The sequence below is a fragment of the Cebidichthys violaceus genome, unplaced genomic scaffold, assembly GCF_023349555.1.
Source record: "Cebidichthys violaceus isolate CVI_PGR_0920_01 unplaced genomic scaffold, fCebVio1.0.p SCAF_181, whole genome shotgun sequence".
NCBI classification, from domain to species: Eukaryota; Metazoa; Chordata; class Actinopteri; order Perciformes; family Stichaeidae; genus Cebidichthys; species Cebidichthys violaceus.
Genome location: NW_027176352.1, coordinates 3115 through 27260, shown reverse-complemented (window position 1 = coordinate 27260; position 24146 = coordinate 3115). Strand labels below are relative to the sequence as shown.

General features: G+C 42.9%; 1 protein-coding gene across 1 annotated transcript in view; it reads left to right on the top strand.

Annotated features, from left to right (window-relative positions):
- LOC137874279 (igLON family member 5-like) overlaps nt 1-23945 on the top strand; it is a gene marked incomplete at its 3' end in the record, with an annotated part of 84631 nt that extends 60686 nt beyond the window's left edge. The window contains exons 2-4 of the mRNA XM_068712909.1: nt 18930-19008; nt 21800-22032; nt 23721-23945. Of these exons, the coding sequence (XP_068569010.1) occupies nt 18930-19008; nt 21800-22032; nt 23721-23945 (537 nt within the window). The remainder of the gene's footprint in view (nt 1-18929; nt 19009-21799; nt 22033-23720) is intronic.
- Nucleotides 23946-24146: the final 201 nt, after the last annotated feature.

Below are 24146 nucleotides of genomic sequence, written 5' to 3'. Positions count from 1 at the left end.
TAAACCTTGTGATGCTTGTAGTCGGAGAGGTTGCTCGGAGATATACGTTGCTTTTCAACGTAAATAGCTGTGGAGCTAACATTAGCATAGTACGTTAGCACATCGTTAACTATCTGTGCTGAGCTGCTGAATGCATGCACATGCTGCTTTTGCTTTATAATTATTGTAACAGTGGAGAAAGACCTAGCCCGCTTTGCAGGAATGGTGTTGTTCCTTAATTTCCTTGTCATCTTTGACAGAATGATAATGTAGTGGTTCACTTTTATACTGTGATCTATAGGCTTCAGCTTCTGTCTTTAGCTTTTTAACCTGATTTGATTGTGATAGCCACTGTCCTTTATTTTCTGATTAAATTATTTATTTATTGATTGATTAATCGATAAAAAGATTCATCAAAAAGTTACATAATTAGTTTAATTTGATTGCTATGATTTCTTTGTCATTTAGCGAAACACAGACATTACTATCTGTTATTTCTATTATTTAGAATTGGTGCACGTCTTTTAAAACCATCTTGAAGCCCATTTGTTTTCTTTACCTTTCCTCATTCTGTAGATTATACATTTGTTCTCATGTCCTGTCTTCTGTCTCTTGTAACTTATGTTTTGAAAAGGGCTATGTAAATGCATTTGTTAGCTAGTTTATTATCTTAAACTTAAACGGTTTCAGATAATGTACTTTAACACATAATATATCACTACCATGATATAACATTAAATATTCTGTGGCAAAAAAAGAGTGTATTCACATCGCCCACTGCTCAGTTTGATTAAAAGCAAGCAGCTCAAGACATGCTCTGCCTTTTTTTTTTAAAGTGAAAAAAAACATGCGAGACAGTTATTAAAAAATAAATTAAATACATTTTTATATAACATGTTTGTCAGTGTTTCAGCATGTAACAGCCATTACACCTCTAGAAAAGCTGTGAGATGTTTTATGTGAAAGAGCCACACAGAAAATCATGTAACACCAGGGGGAACAGATGTAACTTCAAGTCTGCCTCAATACTCATTTGAGTCCCTGAACACCCTGAGTCCAGCATTTTTTGCCCTCTTTTTTTTTATCACATGTGCTTTGTCTAAAATGTCAAGAGTACAAAAGCACAGCAAGGTGAGGCTGCACACTTTCCCAAAAAGTTTTAGTAGACAGAGGACTTGAACTTCTGACCTCTGCGTGGGAGAACAGCTTTCACCTGGGGCACCGAAAGCAACCATCATTGTCAAGGGAGATGATGATGATGACTAGGCGGTTTGTTTGCAGAGAGGAGAGAGGCAGGAGAAAAGGGGGAGGGTAAGGGAGAGAAGAGGGGCAAAAAGGAGGAAAGCTTTTAGGGGAAGGATTGCTTGGCCTTAATGTATAATAGTAGAACTCTCCAGTGCACCACAGATGGGACGCCCTTGAGTTAGCACAATTAACCTGTGCACCCATTGGTGCTATACATAGCTCCCTATAGAGGTTACCATAGAATAGTCTAGAGCGGTACCATTTGAGCTTGTTAAATCTTCCAGAATTCATAAATCATTCAGTGTTACCTCAGGATGTGCTGACCATATATGTACGCCCACACAAGATACACCGAGTGTACACAGTCTACTCTCTGATGTCCTTGTACACAGTATTCTCAGTATGATGTTAGAGCTGAGGGTTGGGCTACGCTAACCAAACATGCTCGCCCGGCCTTTACAGCTATCAGGGCAGCAACAGGCTGAAGGGAATGATTCTTAAAGGATAATGTAGGTTTATGGAGCCCATTATGTTTAGTTTGTTCACCCTCTTTCCTGTCAGTAGTATTAATATTGTACTCAATTCAAGTTAAGTACTGAGATTTTTAAATCTGGAAATGGCAAAGTGAGCTCACCAAATCACATCAAATGTAAATGTGGCCATGCAAACAATTACTTGTGCCTCCAAATAATCTAGTTTAGATCTTAAGTGACTCCCAACATTTTGACATTCTGATCCCTTAAAATGAAGCAGTGTCGACTTGCAGTCCTTCATGGTGTTGCTTCAATGTATGATAATATGTACTACTTTTTAGAAACATGTATCAACACATAACGTACCATACATATGTACGGTATGTTATGTGTTGACATGTTTGCAGAGAAATATTCATCACAACACAAAAATTAGATTCAAGCTGCAATAGACAGGAATAATGCCTAACATTTTCATTTTCATGGAGACCTTGGATGTTTTTTTTATTGACGAGGTAATTGTTCTAAACCCCGCTCCCTCCGTCATCTTAGTGAGCAGACTTCCATTACTGGCGCCTTTACCCACTCTGATGCTTTTTTAGACTCTCAAAGACCAAGGGCAGAATGAAATAAGCATTGAATCCAGCAAGTTGTGTGAGTGGAATAAAAAATGAGAAGAAGAAGGAAAGGGTGTGGTGCTGCTGGGTGAAAAGATGGGGAATGAAGCAGGACTTCAGGGTTGTTGTTTTTTGCCCGAAGACTTCCTTGCAGGGAAAGAGGTTACAAGCTTGCCAGAAAGAAACGAGGTTTTACAATTAACCAGAAAGCCAGAAAGATGGGTGGTGGAGAAAAGAGCAAAAAGAGAAAGTACATTAAAAAAGAGTAAGTGGTCTGTGTGCTCACTGACTGGCTGAAGTGCGTATTTCAGTATCTCCATGCAACTGGGAGGAAGTGGGGTTTAGTTGTGGGCATACTGTATGCAGCGATGTGTTGGTTTCTATCATCCTTTTTAAAAGAGGTAACGGCAGACGGTTTATCGCTGCAGCACTCTTTCTCTCTCCCTTTCCCTCTTTGTTAAGCCAGGGCCCTGCCGCCAGCGGCCGCCTGCTGCACCATCTGTGGCTGCAAAGTGCCCAAAATTCATTAGTGGAGAGAGACAAGGGAGAACCCACCAGGAGAGCGACACAACGGGAGACGGGGAGAGAAGAGAGGGGACCGAGAGGGCAGCAGAAACTGACCTTTGATGCTTTTTAATGAAACATCGCCCTCAAAAGAATGCAGAGCAGAGACGAGAGGGAAAGAGTCGCAGGAAGCATGAAAATTGAGTCGAGAAGGTTGAGGTGAACTGAGCAAACGAGAGAAGGGAGAGATGATCCAGAGCAAAAGAGAGAGAAAAAAAGCGGGAGGAATGGAGTGAAGCAAATGGAGAAATGAGGCGAGAAATGAGAGGAAGTGACAACAGAGAGAGAAGCTTGTGGAGATGGGGAGCCGAAGAGGAGGACTAACGGGGGGGCCTCTGTGTGGCAGCGAGATGTTCTTTGTGCCTGTCAGACTAAAGATCAGGATTTGTGTGACACAACTGTACTAAATCTCTAACGACGACAATCTTTCTGTCTCTGTCTTTATCTGGGGAGCTTCGTCTCTCACTCTCTCTCCATATTTTTTTTTAATTTATAACCATTATCCACATCTGCTTTGTTTCTCACCTGCTTCTGTTTGGATTTACTCCATGGCATATCTGCTTTAGCTGACACAATCTGCAGTGATGATTTGTGACAGGAAGCCCAAGCGTTTAGTTTATGCTGCCCATTCTATAGGACACCTATTTTCTCGCTTTCGTTTCCATTATTCTGTTTCATATTTCTCATATTTGTATTATCTTTCCCCTCTTTTCTGCGGCGTTTCTCTCGCTCCATATCGTTCTGTGTCTTCCTCAGCATTCCTCGGGCTGCTTTTCCTCCTCCTCCACCTCTCTTTCTGTCACCGTCTCAACCTCCCACTTTCCTTCATCCCCCCCCCCCCCCCCAACCGGCTCTCACACCGTCATCTATCCGCAGCACTGACTCATGATTCCCATGACGGCTGCGAGGTGACAGGGATCATGGAGCTTTGTGGAACTTGCATGCCCAGATAAGCTGCTGAATTAGAGAGTGGAGACGATCAGCTGTTGCGTTGCAGGGGAGAGGAGATGAGCGAGCAGGTGAGAAGATAAGAATGCAGGGAGGAGAGGAGGAAAAGTGGTTGAACTAAAACGGCAAAAGGAGAGCAAAGCGGATGGGTCAGGATGAGTCAAGTATTTGGAAAGTGGAAGGAGCTGAGATCAGGGTATTTACGGTTGCTACGCCTATCAAGCTCCCCAATAACGCTGGCAGATTTTTCTCAAAATTTGAAGTCATTTTAAAAATTTGTCCATTCATTTCAATTGGTTTCAAATGCTGTCTCCGGACGACTAATCTTAACGGCTTCTTAACTGTGCACTTCATTACTACAAGCAAAAAGTACAATCAGATGATTATTTCATTCTAATAAAAGCCAATTTGGCTGCTTAGTTTACATACTTTTGGTATTTTTCGCATGTATTTACATATGTTCTTGCATTTAATGCAACAAGGGAAAAGGCTTTTAGGACGAGAACTAACCGACATGCTTGGCAGACGTTGACAGCTGCTAACGTTACTCTGAAATCTGAAAACATCCAGTTGTTACTGCATCCCCATGCACACTGAATCAAAATGTGGAGAAATACGGTTCAATCAGGAGAGACAAGTCAGATGAAGAAAAGATAATTGATTGAACAGATGATATGTGATGATAAAGTCTTGACAGAGTCTTTGGCGCTTGGACTCTACAGGGAGATTTGTAATCGAGGGGCGTCTGCCCTGAGCAGCAGCAAGATAAATCCAGACACTGGTGGTGGTGGTGGTGGCTGATAGAATGATGAGTTGATGAAGATGATGGATCTGTGAAGACGGGGAGGTGGAGGGGCGCGTAACAGCAGCATGAATGTACTGAAGGTAGAAAAACAATCCTATTTAAAAAGAGACAGCAGCAAGATGATAGGCTAACGATGTCATTGTTACGTTGTGCTATTGGATAGAAGAGACCAGCTGATCTAAACAGCTGATATCAAGATTGAATGGCAGATGTATGAGAAATAAACTATAAGCTTAAGCACACAGGAGTATAGTCTTCCTGAATGAACTTACGCTGGAGCTTTATTTGCTAGGCTGCTGTTGGATGAATGTGTTCGGGGGGGAGAGGTTTAGCTCTAACTGTATTATCAGTCCTCAGATTTATTTTGCATGCAAGCTCACAACGTTGTATGCAAACATACACTGTGTACCCTATGGCAACAACATAGAGAATGACAGCCACGCACAAAATGTAAAAGAATTATGCAAACTGTTGCAATAAGGAGATAGCAGAGTGAGAAAAACATTGAATTTGATTCTGACAATGTGTCCAGCTCAGTGCGTATAGGATTTAAACTGAATCAAAATCCCCCTGACAAAAACAACTACAGGAGGTAAAACGTTATTTTAGAGTTAGGTCAGATCAGATGTATGAAAAATCACCAATGAGCTGCCACTTAAAAGTGTTCTCCCTTTTTTATTGCTTCCTCTTCCTGTCAGCTTCTTAGATCATCCTCCTCCTCAAGGAAAATACATTTTTAATGCTGTTAAACATGGTGCGATTTGTGGGTAAATCACAGTTGGCCTAAATAGACTATGAAACATGTTACACCATTTCCTGCAGCTGTTAAAATAACATCTATCGAAAAAAATCAAAAGTTGATGCTTCAACTTTTATTTTAAACTATTTTTTATTTTATTTTATTTAATTCATCAAGTAGGCTACAGAAAACAGCCTGCACTATAGTCTATCGTCATGTTGCGGAACTTTACTTAGATATGTAAAAATATATATTACGGTATTTTATGTAGTTTATTGGAGAAATAGTACTTAGTATTTAGTGAAGTTTAGTTTTTGAGTTATTCAGAGACCGTTTTTCTCCAGGACTCACCATTATGCGCCAAGGCCAACCAAAATTAAAGGGAGAAATTCAGTGTGGCTTAGACTAAGATACCAATTTCTCAGCTCACATTAGTCTAAATAGAACAATGTTAAGTTTCAAGGACATATTATATTTTGAATAATAATTTCTCAATCTCACGTCTCTAATAGTACAATTCCAAGAACCACATGAACTCTCTAGCTTTAATAAAAGTGGATGAGGCAGATTGCGGCAAAGCGTGTTCACCAAAAAAAAAAAGTAAATTACATTACCACAAAATAACTCCTGGAACACACGGAACATCACAGATCGGTGATAATTTACGTTAACAGTGTAAGGAGGATTATTCGCCCAATCTTCTCCATCATCTTCTCTTTGTTCAAAATGTTTTTTTTGTCAATCAGGCTCTGAATATATTGACTCGGGCACAATAATGTCTTGCTGGAGGTTAACTTATATCTCAGGAGGTTGATTTTGATCTTTTACTCCAGACTCTTGTGCTAATGTAAGGAATAAACATCTGGCTAATGTTTTGCCAGGTCATTTGCAGATGGAGTCGGTGCCGATGTAGTACGCCGTGAGTAAAGATAATGAGACAGCTCGTAAAAAGGTTCAAAATGATGTGCTAAAAAGCAATCTCGCCACGACACATGCACTTGCTCACTTGCTGAATAGTAATAATGAATGACATGTAAATTAAGGAAGCTGTCTGATGGTCTTTTCCGTGTGATTCACGCTACTGTAAAGTGAGGCTATATGACAAACGCTTTGCTACATTAGCATGCAGCTTTTTACACTTAAACTTTCTGTTCATTTAGTAGCATTTTAGGGGGAAATATTTCTTACAGCACAGAAAAAGCTTTCACTTGAGCAAGATTCATTGCAATGCACATTCATATGTTCTTAATATTTGGCATTTGCAATACATCCTGGCAGCTGTGCTTGTTTTATTATTATTATTTCAATTCATGTCTCAGGAAGATGGCTACGTCTTGATGCCCGTTTGTTCCGTAGAGTATTGCAGGCTGTAAAGCATGGGTGGCTAAACCACGGCCTGCGGTTACGTTTTAGGAAGAAACTACAATATGGCTTGAGCATATTTGTAATACAATGCACTGTTTGTTCATTGCACTTCTTAGGTTGAACACTCGATATTGCTGCCATTATTTACAGCTACTTGACCTTAATTGATTACTCGTGGATGAGAACATTTACCTCAGGGGATTGGGTAAACATAACAGAAAAGCAACAGAAAAGATGAAAGATAGCGAGTGAGTGCCGAAAATTTCACAAACATTGGGATATATGTACTTTTTCACAGAAGTCAAGGGGAAGAAAACGCAATGAAACCCACACTTCTTGCAGAGCAACTGGTAGGAAACAACGCATTTTACTGTTGTTTGGCCCGTGACTTGTATTTTTCTGTGTATGGACCAGAATCTAAAAAGTTTGGCTTCCCTTGCTGTAAAGTGTGAGGTGCTTGAAATTCAAAAGATTCTCCAGGTTTTCTCAAGTGGGAATGTATGTGTATAGAAAGTCTGCTGCTATATGTTGGTGTGGGTATATGCAAATGCATAAGGAAAGTCTGCAGTCTTCACATGCTTGTGTGTGCTTGTGGCCCAATCAAAGTTTTGCAGCTCATTCTCACAGGAGGCAGAGATCATTTTCAATGCTCCACATGAAGGAGCATTAATCCAACTCAAACAGCTCCGAGGAGACGGACCCCTAATAACTTATGGTGACTTAGAAATGTGTTTATGTTTGTAACAGCGCACTGAAAGATTAATAACCCTACACAATATGAGTTATACAACCCTTTCTGCGAGAAAACACAAAAGGAAAACAGCAGAGAAACTGATGTGTAGCGATAAATGAAAAGCAAATTAGCTAGTGGCATTGTATTTAATTACACATTACTCCTATCACAGCTTTAGTTATGCCACTGATTTCCTCAATGGCCTCAGGCTTTGGTAAAACAGCTTTATCAGTAAGATGAGCCAGCAGATTCATCAGTGGCTCAGTCCACCAGGGCTGACATAAACACACAGCTTAGCTTCGCCCCGAGTACCTGGCTGCATGCTTGTTTCCTCCTCAAACAGACTATGACACTTTAATTCACCTTTTAACTTTCGTCTCATCTCTGTTTTCTTGATTCTCAGTGGGCTTTTTTTCTCTGCATGTCATACAAGAGACCCCTCTCAGTTCTGCTCAGCTGCAAAGATTAAATGGGCTTTCTATCGATTGCTTTTTAATACACCGGCCTCTCTCCAAAGTAATACCGAAAGCATGTCATCACCCAGGTGGAAAGAAGGGGTTGGAGGCTGAAAAGGGAGGGAGACTGGTGTTCAAAGTCGGGGTATAATTTTAACTCAACAAGATGAAGAGAGCAACCAGGGAGCATGTGAGCAAGATCATCGCGCTGTTGAGGGAATGGGTAGGGGTTTGCCTGCAATTGAGCAGTGACAAGCTAGCCGGGGTGTCATCTGTCCTCCACCTGGTGTGAGACATGGACGTAGAGAGACAGAAAGGAGGCATGTTGGAGAAGAGTTCACTCCTAGCGAACCAGGTAGCCCGCAAAAGGAACAGCCCCCTCCAAACTCCCTCCAACTTACAGTCCTCGGCCCGAGCTTGGTGGTGGTGGTTTGAATGTCTGCCACAAGCTCTCCAGCCCAGCTGTAGCCAAACATAACTGGCACGCCGGCTATGCGTGCAGGAGCTAGCGGTGCCGAGTCACAGCAGTGGAGCAACAATGGCGAGAGCTGCCGCGATTCCGAATGCAAATGAAGCCCATCCACAGCTGTAAAGATGGCTGTGGGCACAGCCAGGCGGAATCCAACTGCACACAAACAGACGGAAGTATGCAAACACATGCATGAAAAACACTGAACCACACACAGATTCACAAACACGCGCGCAGCAAACGGATTTACACAAGCTTGCAAATACACAAATGCACATTCATTCACCCTCTCTCTCACACACAAACACACACTGATGCTTACTTCATCTGTACTTGCCAGCTTCTCAGTGCACTGCACCATGCCTCCCTCCTTTATTCCCCCCTTTCTCCCATTCCGTCCCTCAGGAGCTCCCTCCTAAGCAGGTGTTAGCGGATTTCTGTTCCCCCAGGTAATTCTGTTTTGTTCTTCGCAGCAAGTACCGCTGCTGTGAATTATCCTGACAGCGCCTTACTCCTGGGCACTGGCCCTCACCGCCCCTCTTCTGCCTCCAACTTTGTTGCCTCTCTTTTGGCTGCACCCTGCTCCCCCATCCTTCCCTCCCTGCCTGGATCTCCTCCTTTCATCCTCACTCTCTCACCACCCCACCTGTGGTGCAGGTAGCGAGACCCCTGGACGAGCTGCCCGGTGGTGCTGAACAACACATCAGTCCACCCACACGCATACGCACATGCATGCTGAGATGGTCCTACACACACACACACACACACACACACACACACACACACACACACACACACACACACACACACACACACACCTCGCACACACACCTCGCATACACATGCAGGACATAAACACACATGGATGCCCACATGCTGAGATGTAACCCGGGTGCACTTGAAACCTGCCACGTTCCAGCACCACACTGTCTGCATTCATTGAGATAGAGTGTGTTGATATGAAAATGTTCCTGCTCCCCTGAAGCCAAAATGTTGTTCCCTTTTGTTTTGCTGTTTGCAAAAGGCACAGACAAAGAGAGACTTATTTTAGATTGCTCATTACCGCGGCGGCTTCAGACAGTGGCAAATTGCCCCTCATTCAGTCATCACAATTAACTGGTCTTATTACTCTGTTTGAGTATATTACATATTTTGCATATTTCCACAGAAATATGTCATTATCAGTATGAAATGAATTGTTGGGGGGGGGGGGGGGGGGGGGGGGGGGGGAATTAATAAGCTAAGTCAGTGGTGGTGCCGTTAAGGCTTATGCATGCGTGCAAAAAACCATTCAAACAAAAGCTAAATGAGATCTTTTATTCAGCCCCACAATCGAGATTTTGTTCAAAATTCACTGAATGCATTTTCAGCACATCGTGTTTTGTCTTTGATGGAAATTGCATGATTTCAGCTTTTTCATTGTAAATGAATGTCCAGATTAACAACAGCGGCAGTAATTCTCAAGCCCTCATCAAAGTTGTTGTTTTTTTGCCATTAGTCCTACTTTTCAAGTGTGTCATGAACGGCCATTGGCAGCTTGCATTGCCTGGTCATCCATTTCACACACACATACTGCCCAACACTCAACTGACTTTTTGATGCCTCATTCTTTTTGACTCCACTTTAGAGCCAATGGTCCTATCGAAATAACTGCTCCCATGCTATTACACTCCTTTGTCTCCTGTCACTATCGCCCAGTAATTGCTGTTTTTATTGTAGCCTCTTAGAGGCTCGAGTGTAAACTATAGGGTAAGCCTTGCCACTGTGCTGGAAGCTTAACCGCATGGCTGGAAATATTTGTTCAGTCTCACAGCATCTGACAGAGCTCCTATGACCACTAAAAATATGGCACACCAGAATGTATTCACAGTTTAATTACACGGTTTTATTTATTTATTTATTTAGAAAAATGACAGAATCAGTTGTTTCAGCCAACGCCAGAAAACTGTTTAATTTGTGCAAAAGCGTTATTTAAAGACACTGATAAATGATGTTGTGCAGCATGTCAGATCAAACACTTTGGTGTTGTTTATTGTAATTTAGACCACTTGTTTTTTGCATATTGCCATATGTCATGTTCATCATGTCCCTGGCCAAAAATGGTCTCAGTCGGATGCCAAAAACTGCAACGTGGTTATGAGATTGATGGCCAGATGGTGACGTTTCCATGTCCAATAATAGTCCAGTTAAAAAACACTCTCCTACAAACCAGAGAATATTGATCAAATGTGTCTTGTTTTTTTTCTTCTTTTATAAATAACAACATTTGATTGACATTTGATTTGGTTGTGGTACGGTTCTGATCAGATGGCCACACTGTGACATCCGCTCTTTGGACAAATATTAATCGTCAACCATTTTTAAAAACAATTAAAGACACATTATGCCATTTATGTGTAGGTTATATTCCCGTCTCATTTTTAAACCTGTGGTGTTTGTAAGAACCACAAGTCTTCCAGGCTGTCTTTGGACATGGGAGACATAGTATTAAGAGCGACAAACTCCATGTTGATGGGAGGTCGTGGATGAATGGATTAAACATGGGTTGTTGCTATTTTTAGACTTAGTTGACTTATTATTTCCCATTTTTAGGATGTATTAAACTTCTGAATGCACAATGTGTCCATAAACTTAAGCAAACTAGCTGATAGGCTTGTGGTAACAACATCTTTTTAAGTTGCTAGAATGTCCAGTTGATAGCCAGGTAACAACTCGGATGTCGGCACAACATTTTGGAACTATATTCAAATCAAACTAACATCTAATTGGACGTGGCAATATGGAGCAATGATTTGAAGAGCAGGTCCCAGTTTTTGTATATTGTTGTTTTCTAGTACACGCACATGAACCCAATACACACGCCTGCCGATTATTTAACGCTAATCAACAGTCAGTGGCGGTTTGACAACAAGAAACGATTTTCGATTGCACCATAAAAGGCAGGGAGGGAGAAAATTGCCGGCATTCAGACACATATGTAAACAATGCAAGTTTCAAAACATCTTTGCAAAAGTTCCCTGTGGATGGTAATTAAATCATCACATTTGTTAGACCTCAAGGATATACAAAATGCATTTGGGAGGAGACACTACATATAAACATAATCTTGTATGTAACAATTTCTTTTAAGAACCCTCAAGAGTAACTTTAATATAATACATAATATCCAGTACAATAGACATGAATGTGAACGTTAAACTGACAATGAGACACTAATACTTCAGCCTTTCCATCCGCTGTACCTTAACTGTATGTTACCAATGTCAATCATGCTGCCCCCCTTACCTAGAGCTCCACTATTACTGAACTCTTACACAGACTCAATAAGCAATATATGCCTACAAGATTTCATGGATGCAAGTCAAGACAATCAACTAGACGCTACACGCTTTCAAACACACATCAACAAGGCTAATATCATTTACAGTAAGGTCACTCGCAACTACCCAATATCTATACCCTGCAACAGAATCCACACAGCAGGCTCGCGTCTCTCTCTAACCCAACACACGCTGTACAAGTTTATACCTCATTCAGTCTGTCACAATTCAGCCGCAGCTAATCGTCCATCTTCTTTTGTGTAATCATGATGTTGAAGCAGGTTCATTTCATTTTCTGGTAATATGAGGTTAGGTCTTCCAAACGACAAAACACTTGCATTGCGGGTCATTTGCAACAGCGCCACCCATGGAAGAAAGCGGAAACACCACAGTAATATTAGTCTGTATTCACATTTGTGAATAATTAAACTGGACAGAGTAATATTTTGAATGCAGAGACCACCCAACAATGTGTTGTTGAGGCTTTAACAGAAGTGTCATTCAAGGGCGACCCTCCATATTTCGTACACTGCTTTTGCTATAACATGCTATGACATCAATATGTGAACTCAGATTTACTCAGCATCATTGAAGTGAAGGCCCCATGCTGCTGTTGAGTTACTTTCCGTTCCTTTTTGATGCCTAAAATGTGTGTTATTGTCCGAGGATGCTAGATGAAGAGCTACTTGAGGGTGACTCAGTATTTAAAGGTTCTCTTTTAAAACAGTGACAGCACTTCGCCACAAATCTGTCAAACTACCAGTGCACAGGGTGTATTTAAGGGGGTCTACAGGGCTTTGTGTAAGGCCGGCGTGTGTATGTACTCACTGGAAAAGGAAGTAACAGTTTAACTACTGTATTGATTTCAAGAGTGCTAAGAGGTTTAGGCGTCCGCCCAAGGAAAATGGGGGGTAAAAGAAAGCGGAGTGGGGCTCGTCCCTGGTTTTAGCACGCTCGGCTTTTCTCCCCAGCCACGCTTGATTCAATGGTAAAGATCTGTGGCTGCCCATTGAAGTTGTACAACTGCTGCATTGAGTACTGTATGGCTCCGTGCTCTCTGCAGTGCTCTATTGATTGATGTGTGAAGAGGGATTAGCGAGTGGGAGGGAGGGAGTGGAGGAGATGCTGGTTGGGAAGGAGGGACGGGCAGAGCGACCAGAGGCAGAATTGTGGATTCAGCATGTCTACAATAAAAAAAAAAAAAAAGGGGGCAGATGTCACATCTTTGGTATAGGCCTAGTCAGACACCCGAGGGTGATGCTTTTCTGTAAATGCTGATGGGTTTGACACGCTTCTGAGATCAAGCTGTGTTAGCAGTTGTATGTGTGTCAGAATGGTTGCTAAATGGGGGCAAATAAGAGCAGCTAGATATATGTATGACCTTGAGTGACGAGCAGCAAAATGTGCGATCGATCCTCTTGGCGCGTCAGTACTCAGAGCTCACCAGAGCCACGGATCACGTAAACACTCCTTTTTCTTCATTCCACCACATTCCTCCAACAGAAGAAAAAAAACCCCATCCGTGGTCTGAGAGGGTGGAAAAATGACTTTACCAAACAGATTCAAAACAATTCATTCACCGTGACTTCTCCGACATTTCTTAGATTTCCTGTCAAGTGGGATTCTGCTGACATCCATTTTGCTTCACCAGCAGATGTGGAAAGCAGGCGACCTGTATATCCATCTTGTTGTGCTGGTTTTGAGAGCGTGGCGCCCCGGTGGTTTCTCACTCTTCGCTCTCCCGTTGCTCTGTCCCTGACAGGTGGTGCTGAGGGTGGAAGGAGCCAGGAGGGGAGTCGGGGATTTTCATCAGCAGAGTATAGGGGCTGAATGAGAAGTGGAGAGGAGGGGGAGTGCAGGAAGATGAGGCTCCAGAGAGGTGGACATGAGGTTGGATTTGGGCCGTCCAGAGTTAATGGGATCAGACGAGGAAGAGAAAGGGATATCTGTGCCGGTTAATGTTTAATCCCACACCCCCAACCCCTTGTCTCCTGCCTAAGGCTCCCAGCATCTGATAATCCTTGGGCTGCCTCTGTTCATCATCAAGGTGTCGGAGGGAAGTGCCTCTGTAAATATTTAATTGGCTGCAGCATGCCTGTGTTAATTATGCGGGTGTGTCTTTCCTTTGCTTTGCACTATGCCCCAGCGTTACTGACTGTGTCCTCGCACTTTCCTCCCCTCTTAATATTGATGCCACTTCATTGCTCCCCCCGTCTCTCTGCGACTACTAACACCAATACTGCTATTATCACCTCGCACCTCTGCTGCTACAACTGTATCCCCTCTTGCTGTTGCTGCTACGCAACATCCTGTAGTTCCGTATTCTACTACGGCTTTGCCTCGTTCTCGATTTGCCGTTTGTTTTCAGGACCTCACCTCACCCTGGCTATCTATTTCCACCTCCCCCTTCCAACCTTGTGCTGTGCCTCTCTCCTTCTCTTTTCAATTTCAAAACCACGGCAGTCTCCGTTAAAACGGATTATTGTTACGGGTGTCATTATAGCCTCCGCTGTTATCCGTCTTGACGCCAATCATGCTTTCAGAAGTAGCTTCGCCTCCTCTCTGTGTGTATTCGATCGTCAAGGGCAATGCAAAATAGATGAACAGTACAAAGACCGCCTTGCAAGGACTACGCAGGCTAAAGTTGTACAGCTCAATAGAGCTATACTCATAAGTGTCTGCCAGTAGCAAGTGCAATTACAAACAGGCACATGTAAAAGTCAAGAGAATACAAATCACGTAATGGATGTCTCATGGGTACTGAGCAAGCCGCCTTCCATTGCTACCAAAAACACAATGCAGGGGAGCACAGAGACTAAAACACTGAACCTCAAGTGAAGAGAGTTTTATGAATGGTTACCTAGGGTCCAGCAGTAGATAAAGTGTTATCCACAGATGAGTAAAACAGATTTCTGCTTTTGCAGTAAAACAGCTGAACTGATTGACGAAACACCTCCAGTACCGGTAAAGTAATGGTCTACTAGCACAGTATTTTCCTGTGTGTAATCCCTCAGGCATGTCCATAAAATTTTATTCTCTTAAAAATGCCAGACAAATCTAGCCCCGAGGCTCAATGTTGTGTGCAGACAAAGGCTGCAGGGGGTCATTTGGACAGAATACGAGTGTGTGTCCATGTGTGTGCGCATGTATGGTATGGAGACGGGGCTTCCTTTTGTGTGCCAAAACAGCAGGTCATAGCAAGGACAAAAGATACGGGTAGCCATGGCGGACTGTATCTGCTGTAGACAACAGTGAGCTGGGAGATTTAATATGCCTGAGTTCTCCCCAACGCCAGGGGGCCACTGCAGTATTCACCAGCAATACTGTTCTTACACGGTTATTTATCATTTCTCTATTCATACTCTGCTCACTTGTGGTTTTCATATAGGCTCGGGATTTGTCTCTCTCCTAAACAAATCCATTTTTGTTTTAGTAAAGTAGGGTACCAAAGCATTGAAGACAAAAAGCTTTCTTTTGGAATTCACATTGTGTTTGTGTTTCCGCATTTAGAGTCTGCAGGGTAGTCGGTGGTTTAAGCTTCCCTGTTGGCAAGCACAGCCTCGTTTCTAGAGTGTCAATGGGCGAGACTCCTGAATCCTCCTGGTGGGTGCAGTTCATCAGCCTGCATGCTGAGCCCCAGGAGGGAGCAGAGACAAAAAAGCAGAATTTGAGATAGGGATCAATAAAGCCAAAAGTGGCCCAGGAATTGGGAGTGATGGCAGTAATGTCTGACGATTCTGTTTTGGCCATGCAACAGCCTGTTGGATGCACTCTGGACTCATTATTGTTCCGTTTGATCATGTCCTCTGTGTTCGGACGGCAACACTTGAAATTATTTCCTGAAAAGGGATAAATCATGTGGATTACATCAAAAGGGTTTGCGACGCATGCTGTCATTCAGCCAGATGATGTTTACACCCAACACTCCCACTGTCCTATTAATGAGGCGCCGCAGATGCACACTTTAGATTAATTTATCTGTCGAAGCAATAACCGTTATAGTATTGGATTTGATTTGATTGCTGTGGCCAATTTTGAACAACAGAATTTCCAATGTGCGATACTCTTCAGACAAAGTCCTGCACTCCTGAAGTTTGGGCTGGAAAGCATGGAGATTGAACACAGTATGCAGGGAATGCATCATATAGTCATAATTTCATCTGTACCTAAAGAAAGTGTCAGATGATGCTGTCAAAATAGTAGAAAACATGCTTTGGCATTTGCAAGTACAGTCTGGCAGTGCTGCTAGCTTTTAGTCTTGTTTAACTGTAAGACACCCGAGTGATTTATTGTTTTGCACTTTTGCGCATACATTTTGGGGGCAATAAGTATTTTGCGAGTCTCTTTGTTTCTCAAGAGAATTTCAAGAGTGGAGCCACAGCGATCATAAATCCCATATATGTGCATGTTTTTATGATTGTTTAAACGTATTGTTATCAATCTTAATATAATCTGCAGCCAGTTTATATTCAGTCCGCATTTTTCCTGAGACCTTGCGTTGTACGCATTGTGGTCTGCTTTAGATTTTTCTATAGATGCCAAAACAAAAGTAGTTTTGCTCTCAAGCAAATATTGATACATCTTGCAATGCGGAGAAAAAAAAAAAAATGAGGATGAATGCCAACTTTTGTGTCAGGACAGAGCTGGTCTCCCATCTCTCAAATACAGATCCTGGTCCTGATTATTTGTTCTACACAAGCTGTTGATATCCATAACAGTTTTTCTTAGTCTGTGCCATGGTCAAAGCTTTGACTGCACGCTGAGCAGGAAGCAGGAAGAGTGAATGCTAGATATATATAGATAGATAGATAGATAGATAGATAGATAGATAGATAGATAGATAGATAGATAGATAGATAGATAGATAGATAGATAGATAGATATGTGTGTGTGTTTGTCTCCTGGATCTTTGCTTAGATCATTGTCACAATGAACTCAGACGAACCTCCATCACCGCGTCGATGAGTGTGTTTGCGTATGTGTGCGTAAGTTAACACGTCTGTGATTTGTCCTGTGACGCAGCGTGTGAGAGGAAATAAGGACTGAATGTGTCGGCCTGGTTATCGTGTTGTGCAGCGTCTGGAAGTGAAGGCGGGGTGATACCGGTTTTAGAATGCGAGGTGCCAATCGAGCTGTGAAGATGGGAATTGAGTAGGGAAATGGGAATTGCTCCCCGCTGGTTTGTAACCTTCGCAGTGTTGTTTGGAGCATCCAGCGTATGCATTCATCATTCATTCAATCAAAAATGTGTGCGTCGCGCGCGTGTCCCACTGGTTACATTAAGTGATCGAGAGAGGGCCTTTTCTCTACGTGTGTGTCTGCGATAGCGAATCTGGGGTAGTGTGTGTTTATGACAGCGTGTCACACCCGTCTCCAAGCCCCAAGCCCTGGAACTGAATTGAATTAACCTAAATAAAGTCTAGTGTGTAGAGTACAGAGCACTTGAAAGGGAACAGCTGAGCGCTTGAGCTGAGGACTGTCTGAGTCTAAGACAGGAAGCATTAGCACAGCGATGCAACATTACTCTGTAATAAAAGCCACAGATGAACGAAAGCTTGTGACAGTTTTTCCAACATTGGGCACAATGGCCAACGTGCCAAGCCCCTCCCCCCCAGGCTTTCAGAGAGAGAGAGAGAGAGAGAGAGAGAGAGAGAGAGAGAGAGAGAGAGAGAGAGAGAGAGAGAGAGAGAGAGAGAGAGAGAGAGAGAGATGCAGCCAGTTCTGGGATCCTTGGCCGGCCTAGATAGCACAGCAGCAGCAGCACCCATTAATGCGATTACAGCTTTTAGCAGGAGATTTTCAGGGCCACTTTTCTTTTGAGGCGTCATTAGTTTGTCCTCCTTTCTTGTTCTCCACCGGTATGTCAGCAAACAAAACGCACACATTCACACAAATGAGCAGCAGACAGCTACTGTAACTGCTGAGCAACACCATGCACCGGTGCACACACACAACCATACACACATGAATATATGAATACACAATGTAGCCTATATTTACTGTGAAATAGCCACACAGATATGCCAAACAGCGCTGCATTCGCAAACACGCAGAAAAGGCATAATTAGTCTTTATTTAAAAGATGATTAATTATTATTTAGGGAAGTTGGCAGTTCTCAGGACTTTCGGCGATGCGGTTTGAAAACCTTTTGATTAGGAATCCACGAAGTGCATCGTAATTCTGAAGCCTCTCCAATTATTCTTTGGAATCAAACCATGATTCCACAAAGACCCTCCTTTAATTCAAAGCTGTAGTGCTGCATTGCCTTCATTTTGGGTCGCATCTCTTCCCGGGTTTCCTAATCGGCATGCTTAACATGTCCTTGTGCGGTTATTTAACAAACCTTGAGGTGCTTCTAAGCTACTCACTGCACCGGCTTCTTTTCATAAAGTCACCATTTATTAAACCTCAAGGCTAGAACACAGCAAAGGCCTACTGGAGATATTGAGGTCATTTTGCAGGCAGAGGGAGAAAGAGATTGTCGGAGATGGAGGGGAGACACAAGCTGAGGTATCTGGTGTCATGCTGTGATTTGGCAGAGTCGAGATGGACCGAGCCAGGTGTCTTACCGGGGAGCAGCTCGCCGCAGTAACCAATATAACTGCCAGCATATAAGGTCTTTGGTTATCTTTGTTTGCAGTCCAAGCAAGTTCACAAAAAATGACTTCAAACTACTTTAATGTGTTTTTCCCACCTGAGTGAAACACATCTCACAGATGCCAAGTTTGAATCTCCTCTTCAACTAATGGCACTCAGTAAGAGTGTGTGTGTGTGTGTGTGTGCTTTTGTAAGCATGTGCCTCTGTTCTCCGAGAGAGAGTGTGTGTGTGTGCGTGTGCGTGTGTGTGTGTGTGTATATTGGTAGGCAGGATGAGCATCCCTTCTGTTACCGTTGCTGTCCCTTCATTTCACGCTCCGGCAGCTCCGCGTGAATCCTCTTCCCTTGGCTCATTATCAGCGCTGTTCAATGAGCGCGCATCCCGCCAGAATGCAGGGTAAAACCAAATCATTATTCAAGTATGGGGGTCAGTGCAGACGTTGTGACTCTTTTGTTTAGTATATTTATTACTTTCCCTTCAGGATACGGAGCACATCCCCGCCCAAACTCATTGGGCGAGGTAGTCGTTTCTCAAGCACCTGACCTGAGATTGATGAACGCCAGCGTCTGGTGCCATGATTGGATGCTCACTGGTCTCTTCTCTCATTTTTCTCTGCAGCTTCCAGTGTGCACGGAGGAGAGTTCGGACACCTGCCGGACAACATTACAGTGTTGGAAGGAGAAAGAGTCACTTTGAGGTAACTCCTGATCCTACACCTGCACCCACTAATTACATGAAAAACGTGATTGCGTTCCCCCCCCCCCCACCCCACCTGTCATGCCGATTTAATTGCCAATTCTCCGTCACATAACTTCAATTAGGCGGCCCAAATTGTGCCATATTTTTCGACTCTGTCTGTCCTGTTGCTAATTGAATGATAATAACTGTCACATGTCGCTGGAGTCATGCCGCCCGTCTGCAATCACCTTTTACTTAGATGTAACAATAATGATGCACAGGTCAGCTCGGTGGGCGGACCAACCACACTTGACTAACTGTGAGTGATAAAGTAGAAATCACAGCTTTCCCTGGCTCCCAACCAAGCAGAAAAATAGCCAACTTGGGGTTTTTTTTCCCTGTCGTGTGGATGTGACCAGGCTTGGCAGTGCATTCAGCAGCGAAAAAAAAGAAAAAAAAATCCAAGTCAACATTACTTTCATCACATTTAAGCCCTTCAGTTCTCTGAAAAAAAATCTTTTTTTTAAGTTTAGTTTTCTCTTGCAAGAAGAGTGGGCCTTCCACCAAAGTCAAACATATTACAGGTCTGTCAATATTTGTCAACATCAACAAGTCTCTCTCAAAGTTGGGAATCAAACAACCATGAAAGCTGATCTATAATGTTATCAGGACGTGTAGCCTGAAGCTCTTCTATTGACACAGGGGAGAAGTCAAATCTATATAATTTATCTGGGTGTTTAAAGACCAAAAATCCTTAACTGAACGCTCTTGGGTTTCAGAAAACATGTGCTTTCAATGTCACTGCTTATTCCTTTACAATTTGGTATCTGGACATCTGTGCACTAGCAAATTCAAAACCTTTTGATGAGCTGGTGGTAATCCCCTTCAGTTCTTTAAACCAGCCGTTCCCGACCTTTTGGACTGTGAAAACAAAAGCTGTGCCACTACTTGTGGCTCCTTTGTACATGTTGCTTGAGTCTACACTTGACCACTTCAAGCAAAGGCTGATTATTCCTTCAGCGTGGGTTTTATCTGAATACTTTTAAAGAAATAACATTATCCAGTAACTCACAAGAAAAAACACAAAGATGAAATCAAAGTCTGAAAAAATAAACCCGTTTTTCTTTTCTGCCAGAAATATGTTTTCTTGAGTTTCCTTCTTGTTGACCATCTCTCGATGCCTCAGGCTTGTGTCCTTGAAGTCCCCTATGTCAAAACCACCGCTTAAAAAAAAACTCTACTTGTGCTTGCGGTGTTCCAGATATTATTCTGGAAGTTTGATTTCACGGTACAGATCATCAGTAGTGATGCGATGGCACATTTTGTAATCAGATGCGTGTACGTTTAGTCTGCTCTGGACAGTCGGTAGCTGACAAACAGCAGACTAAACAGCTTCATAAGTAATATCCATTTTCATGTAAAATCACTTTTGCCCAAGTGGCACAAATACTTGTGTTATGCTCGAGACAATGCTGTTGTGTTGGCTTTGATGCGGCCCATTAAGACGAGGCACATTTGATGCTATTATGGTGCTCATTTCCTCTGGGCTTGCAGTCCTGTAGCTACATCATCAGTGCAGAAGTGATTAATTTTAAAAATAGATTAATAGATTGTTTGTACACATAATGATCTTCTTTATGGTGGGATTTCTTACTTTAACGTCTCTGTATCTAAATTAACCAGCCACAAAACTGAATCAACATAAAGTATTGCCTTGCTCTTTTCCTCTTTTCCTGAACCTGCTTGGCCCTCGGGTCACGTGTCCACCTGAACGTCAGCCCAGTGCCTGTTTGTTAAAGGCTTCCAGGCTAACCTGCACTGTAGCTGTTATGCACGGTGGTGTCACTGCCACTGACTTTGGCAGGTGATCTAAGATCTACCTCAACCTTGATATGTATCCAGGTCACATCAATTAAACATGAGGACAATAGAGGCCTGGCCTCGCAGCTAGTTGAAGCTGGGTAAGGACATCTAGTGGCCAAGGCAAGAACTGACGTCACACCTTTGGACCGTGGGCTCCTGTTTTGAAACGTGCCACATCCTTTTTGGAACAACGCCAGGGATATACTGCGCTTTAATCAACACACTCACTCATATCCTTCCTTATTTCCACACATTTTTAGATTGGACCGCATTCATGTTGAATGTTAAATTAAAGAGAAAAGCAAGCTGTGAAGAGAATAATGATTTACACTTCTCATGCAACACTTTGCTCACAACCTCTTGGATTTCCTATAACTGACCTCAGCCATATTTCTTTTTATAATTTGACTCATTTTTTCTCCACCTGTGTAGCAGGAGTGATGGGTAATCATTAGTGCAATGTTACCAAAGAGGTTTGTCTGTAACCTCTTGGTAAAACTGCACTAATAATGAGGTGACAAATAAAGGAGAAATTAGAATAAATGAGAGGGGAGACATAATGAATGCAAGATGCTTTGTACAGGGCACGCATGAGTGCACCCTGAATGGTTTGTAGTAGAAAAGGAAGTGAATCATGTGCTATGACCTTCGCAGGCACTGTATTCCCATGTATTTGAACACCTATGGGAGATTTTGGACTAACATGTTTTTCAGCGCTCCCCACCATCATAAAAACACCAAAAGAGGGAGTATACTTCAGGAAAATGGTGTCCAGTTCTTTCAGTATTTTGAGGTGCGTTGAAGCTCGTCAGCCGTGTGTAACACTGTACCAAAAACACTTTTATGTTGACATTTCACCCGTTTCTACATCTGTATGTAACGATTTGAACACCTCAGCGGTATTTAGCATCAACCCTACTCGTGTCTCTCACCTCTGGTCCTCTCAGATGTCGGATCGACGAGGAGGTGACCCACAAGGCCTGGCTGAACCGCTCCAACATCCTGTTCGCGGGGACGGACAAGTGGTCGCTGGACAAGCGTGTGACGCTGGCCAACAGCAACAACAGTGACTTCTCCATCCACATCGACAAGGTGCAAGTATCCGACGAGGGGCCCTACACCTGCAGCTTCCAGGCCAACAACAAGCCCCGCATTGCCCACGTCTACCTCATTGTCCAAGGTGAACAGCCGAGTCGAGACTGAACAGGATTCTGTTATAAGGGATTTTAAAGTGTTTACCGTTTCCAGTATAAGTGACTCATTTCCCTGATATATCCAGAGCCTGCAGATGTAATGCAAATATAAGCAGTGTGTGCATCGATGTTACTGTAAGCACCCTTGGATACAAATTAAATGGCTTAATTATGCATTTCGTCATTCATCCAAGCGTAGTGCTGTCTATTGGGTGTGATTGAGGTTTGACAGCAGGGGAAGCAAATAAGATGTTCTATAGTTACGTTTCAGTGTTCCTTTTCTATTAAATCAGAGTTAAATTCATGATGTAAAACTAGGTAGATAATGTTTTTCATGATGTTTGAGTATACAAGGTTTTGTATTTATCAAACTGCAATTACTTAGCTGGCCTATGTATGTGTGCGGCTTCAGTAAAGAAGGCCTAGTGCAGCTGACAGATAACCAGAAAGTCAGTTTCAATAACAAGGCCAAGTCCAAGCCCATTTGTTATTTCCATGTGGTCAGGTAGGGTTGCTTGTCTTCATAAGAGTTAGGCAGATCAGATGGATGAGGATATTATGTGGAGGAGATGCGGTACACAGGGGGGGGCTGTCCGTAGTGCCTGACTTAATAACTGACAGTGCAGGACCACGACTGTGGCTCAGTCATCAAGTCAGCAACTAAGTGAGTGAGAGTCTGACTGATCCTGAGTGACATGATGTATTGGCGCAGAACTGCCCAGAGGATGGATCTCAGACCTGTTCCACCTCCATGTGTCAATTTCTCGCATATTTTGGATAGTTCGTTGTGCAGATTTCATTAATATACCACCGACAGGATGAAAGTGAAAAATTTGTCACGGGATATATTAGGGTAAATTCTGCTGGAGTGAAAAACTCGAGGTCTGGCTCACAGCTCACGGGTGGCGGAGACAATGTCAGCCGCTTACTAAGAGAGTTTTCACATCGTACTGCAGCCAAACAAACAACTCTTGTCTGCAGGGTGCCAAGCTTGGCACAGATGACCATATATACCTAATTCCAAGTCGCCTGCAATTCAAGCCCTAGCTTGATATCACACTAAATAATTACACCCTCAAGTCAGTGTATCAAGCAGGAGCAGCTTCACCGCCACTCCAATCTGTTCTTTATCGCTGCAAGTATTCAACTCCAGCAAGATAGAGAAAAATGGGATCCTCGGTAGATGTCTTGCAAAAAAAAAAAAAAAGAAGCAATTTCAGGCCCGAGCTCATTAAAAGCAATGATAATGGGCCATTTAAATTCAAGGGGCCATCATGTTATCAAACTAAATACATGCATAGCGGTCCAACACTTTGTGAGTTTGGGGCAAAGCGGTATCCAGGAGTGGCCGTTCACCTAAAAAAAAAATCAAAATTCGGACAACCACTTCTATGAATTTTCTTTAAAATGGATCAGATGTCAGGAGAAGGAGATTTCTCAATTCCCATTTGCAGTAATTTAGAATTCAGCGCATTTTAAGCAGACAGACAAGCATATTGTTGCACAGTTCAGTGAGCGCAGATCATTAATCAGCTGATTGCCTCTCTGTCTTAGGTGCACGGATTTGCATCATACCTTAAGCACCTTAATAGGCTGAGGCCATACCTCATCAATAATGTATGAAATAAAAGGGGATTTTGAGGTCATATTTTAATGACATGATTTTGTTTTTCAGTGCCGGCCAGAATTGTCAACATCTCAAAAAACGTGTCGGTGAACGAAGGCGAGAATGTAAACCTCTACTGCCTGGCAGTGGGTCGCCCTGAGCCCACCGTCACCTGGAAAGACCAGAAATGTAAGCCACCCCTTCTTGCTTGCTTGTCACCACATCCAGAGAGCTCTTGTTCACAGCTTCACCTTTATCTCCCTGACTTCACATTCATCCCTAACCTCTTTTATAGTCTTTTTATCCCCCCCCCCCCATTTCCTTCCTAAAGGCTTATCAGCATTCAGCTCATGTCCAAGTCTTTATCCCACATACCTGTGTCATCACTCTTAAACCCAGCTGTTAAATCTGTCACCATCTTAAATTCATACTCTCGGTATTCTCCCTATGTCCCAATGTTTTCTCCCAAATAACCACACATTATACGTAATTATT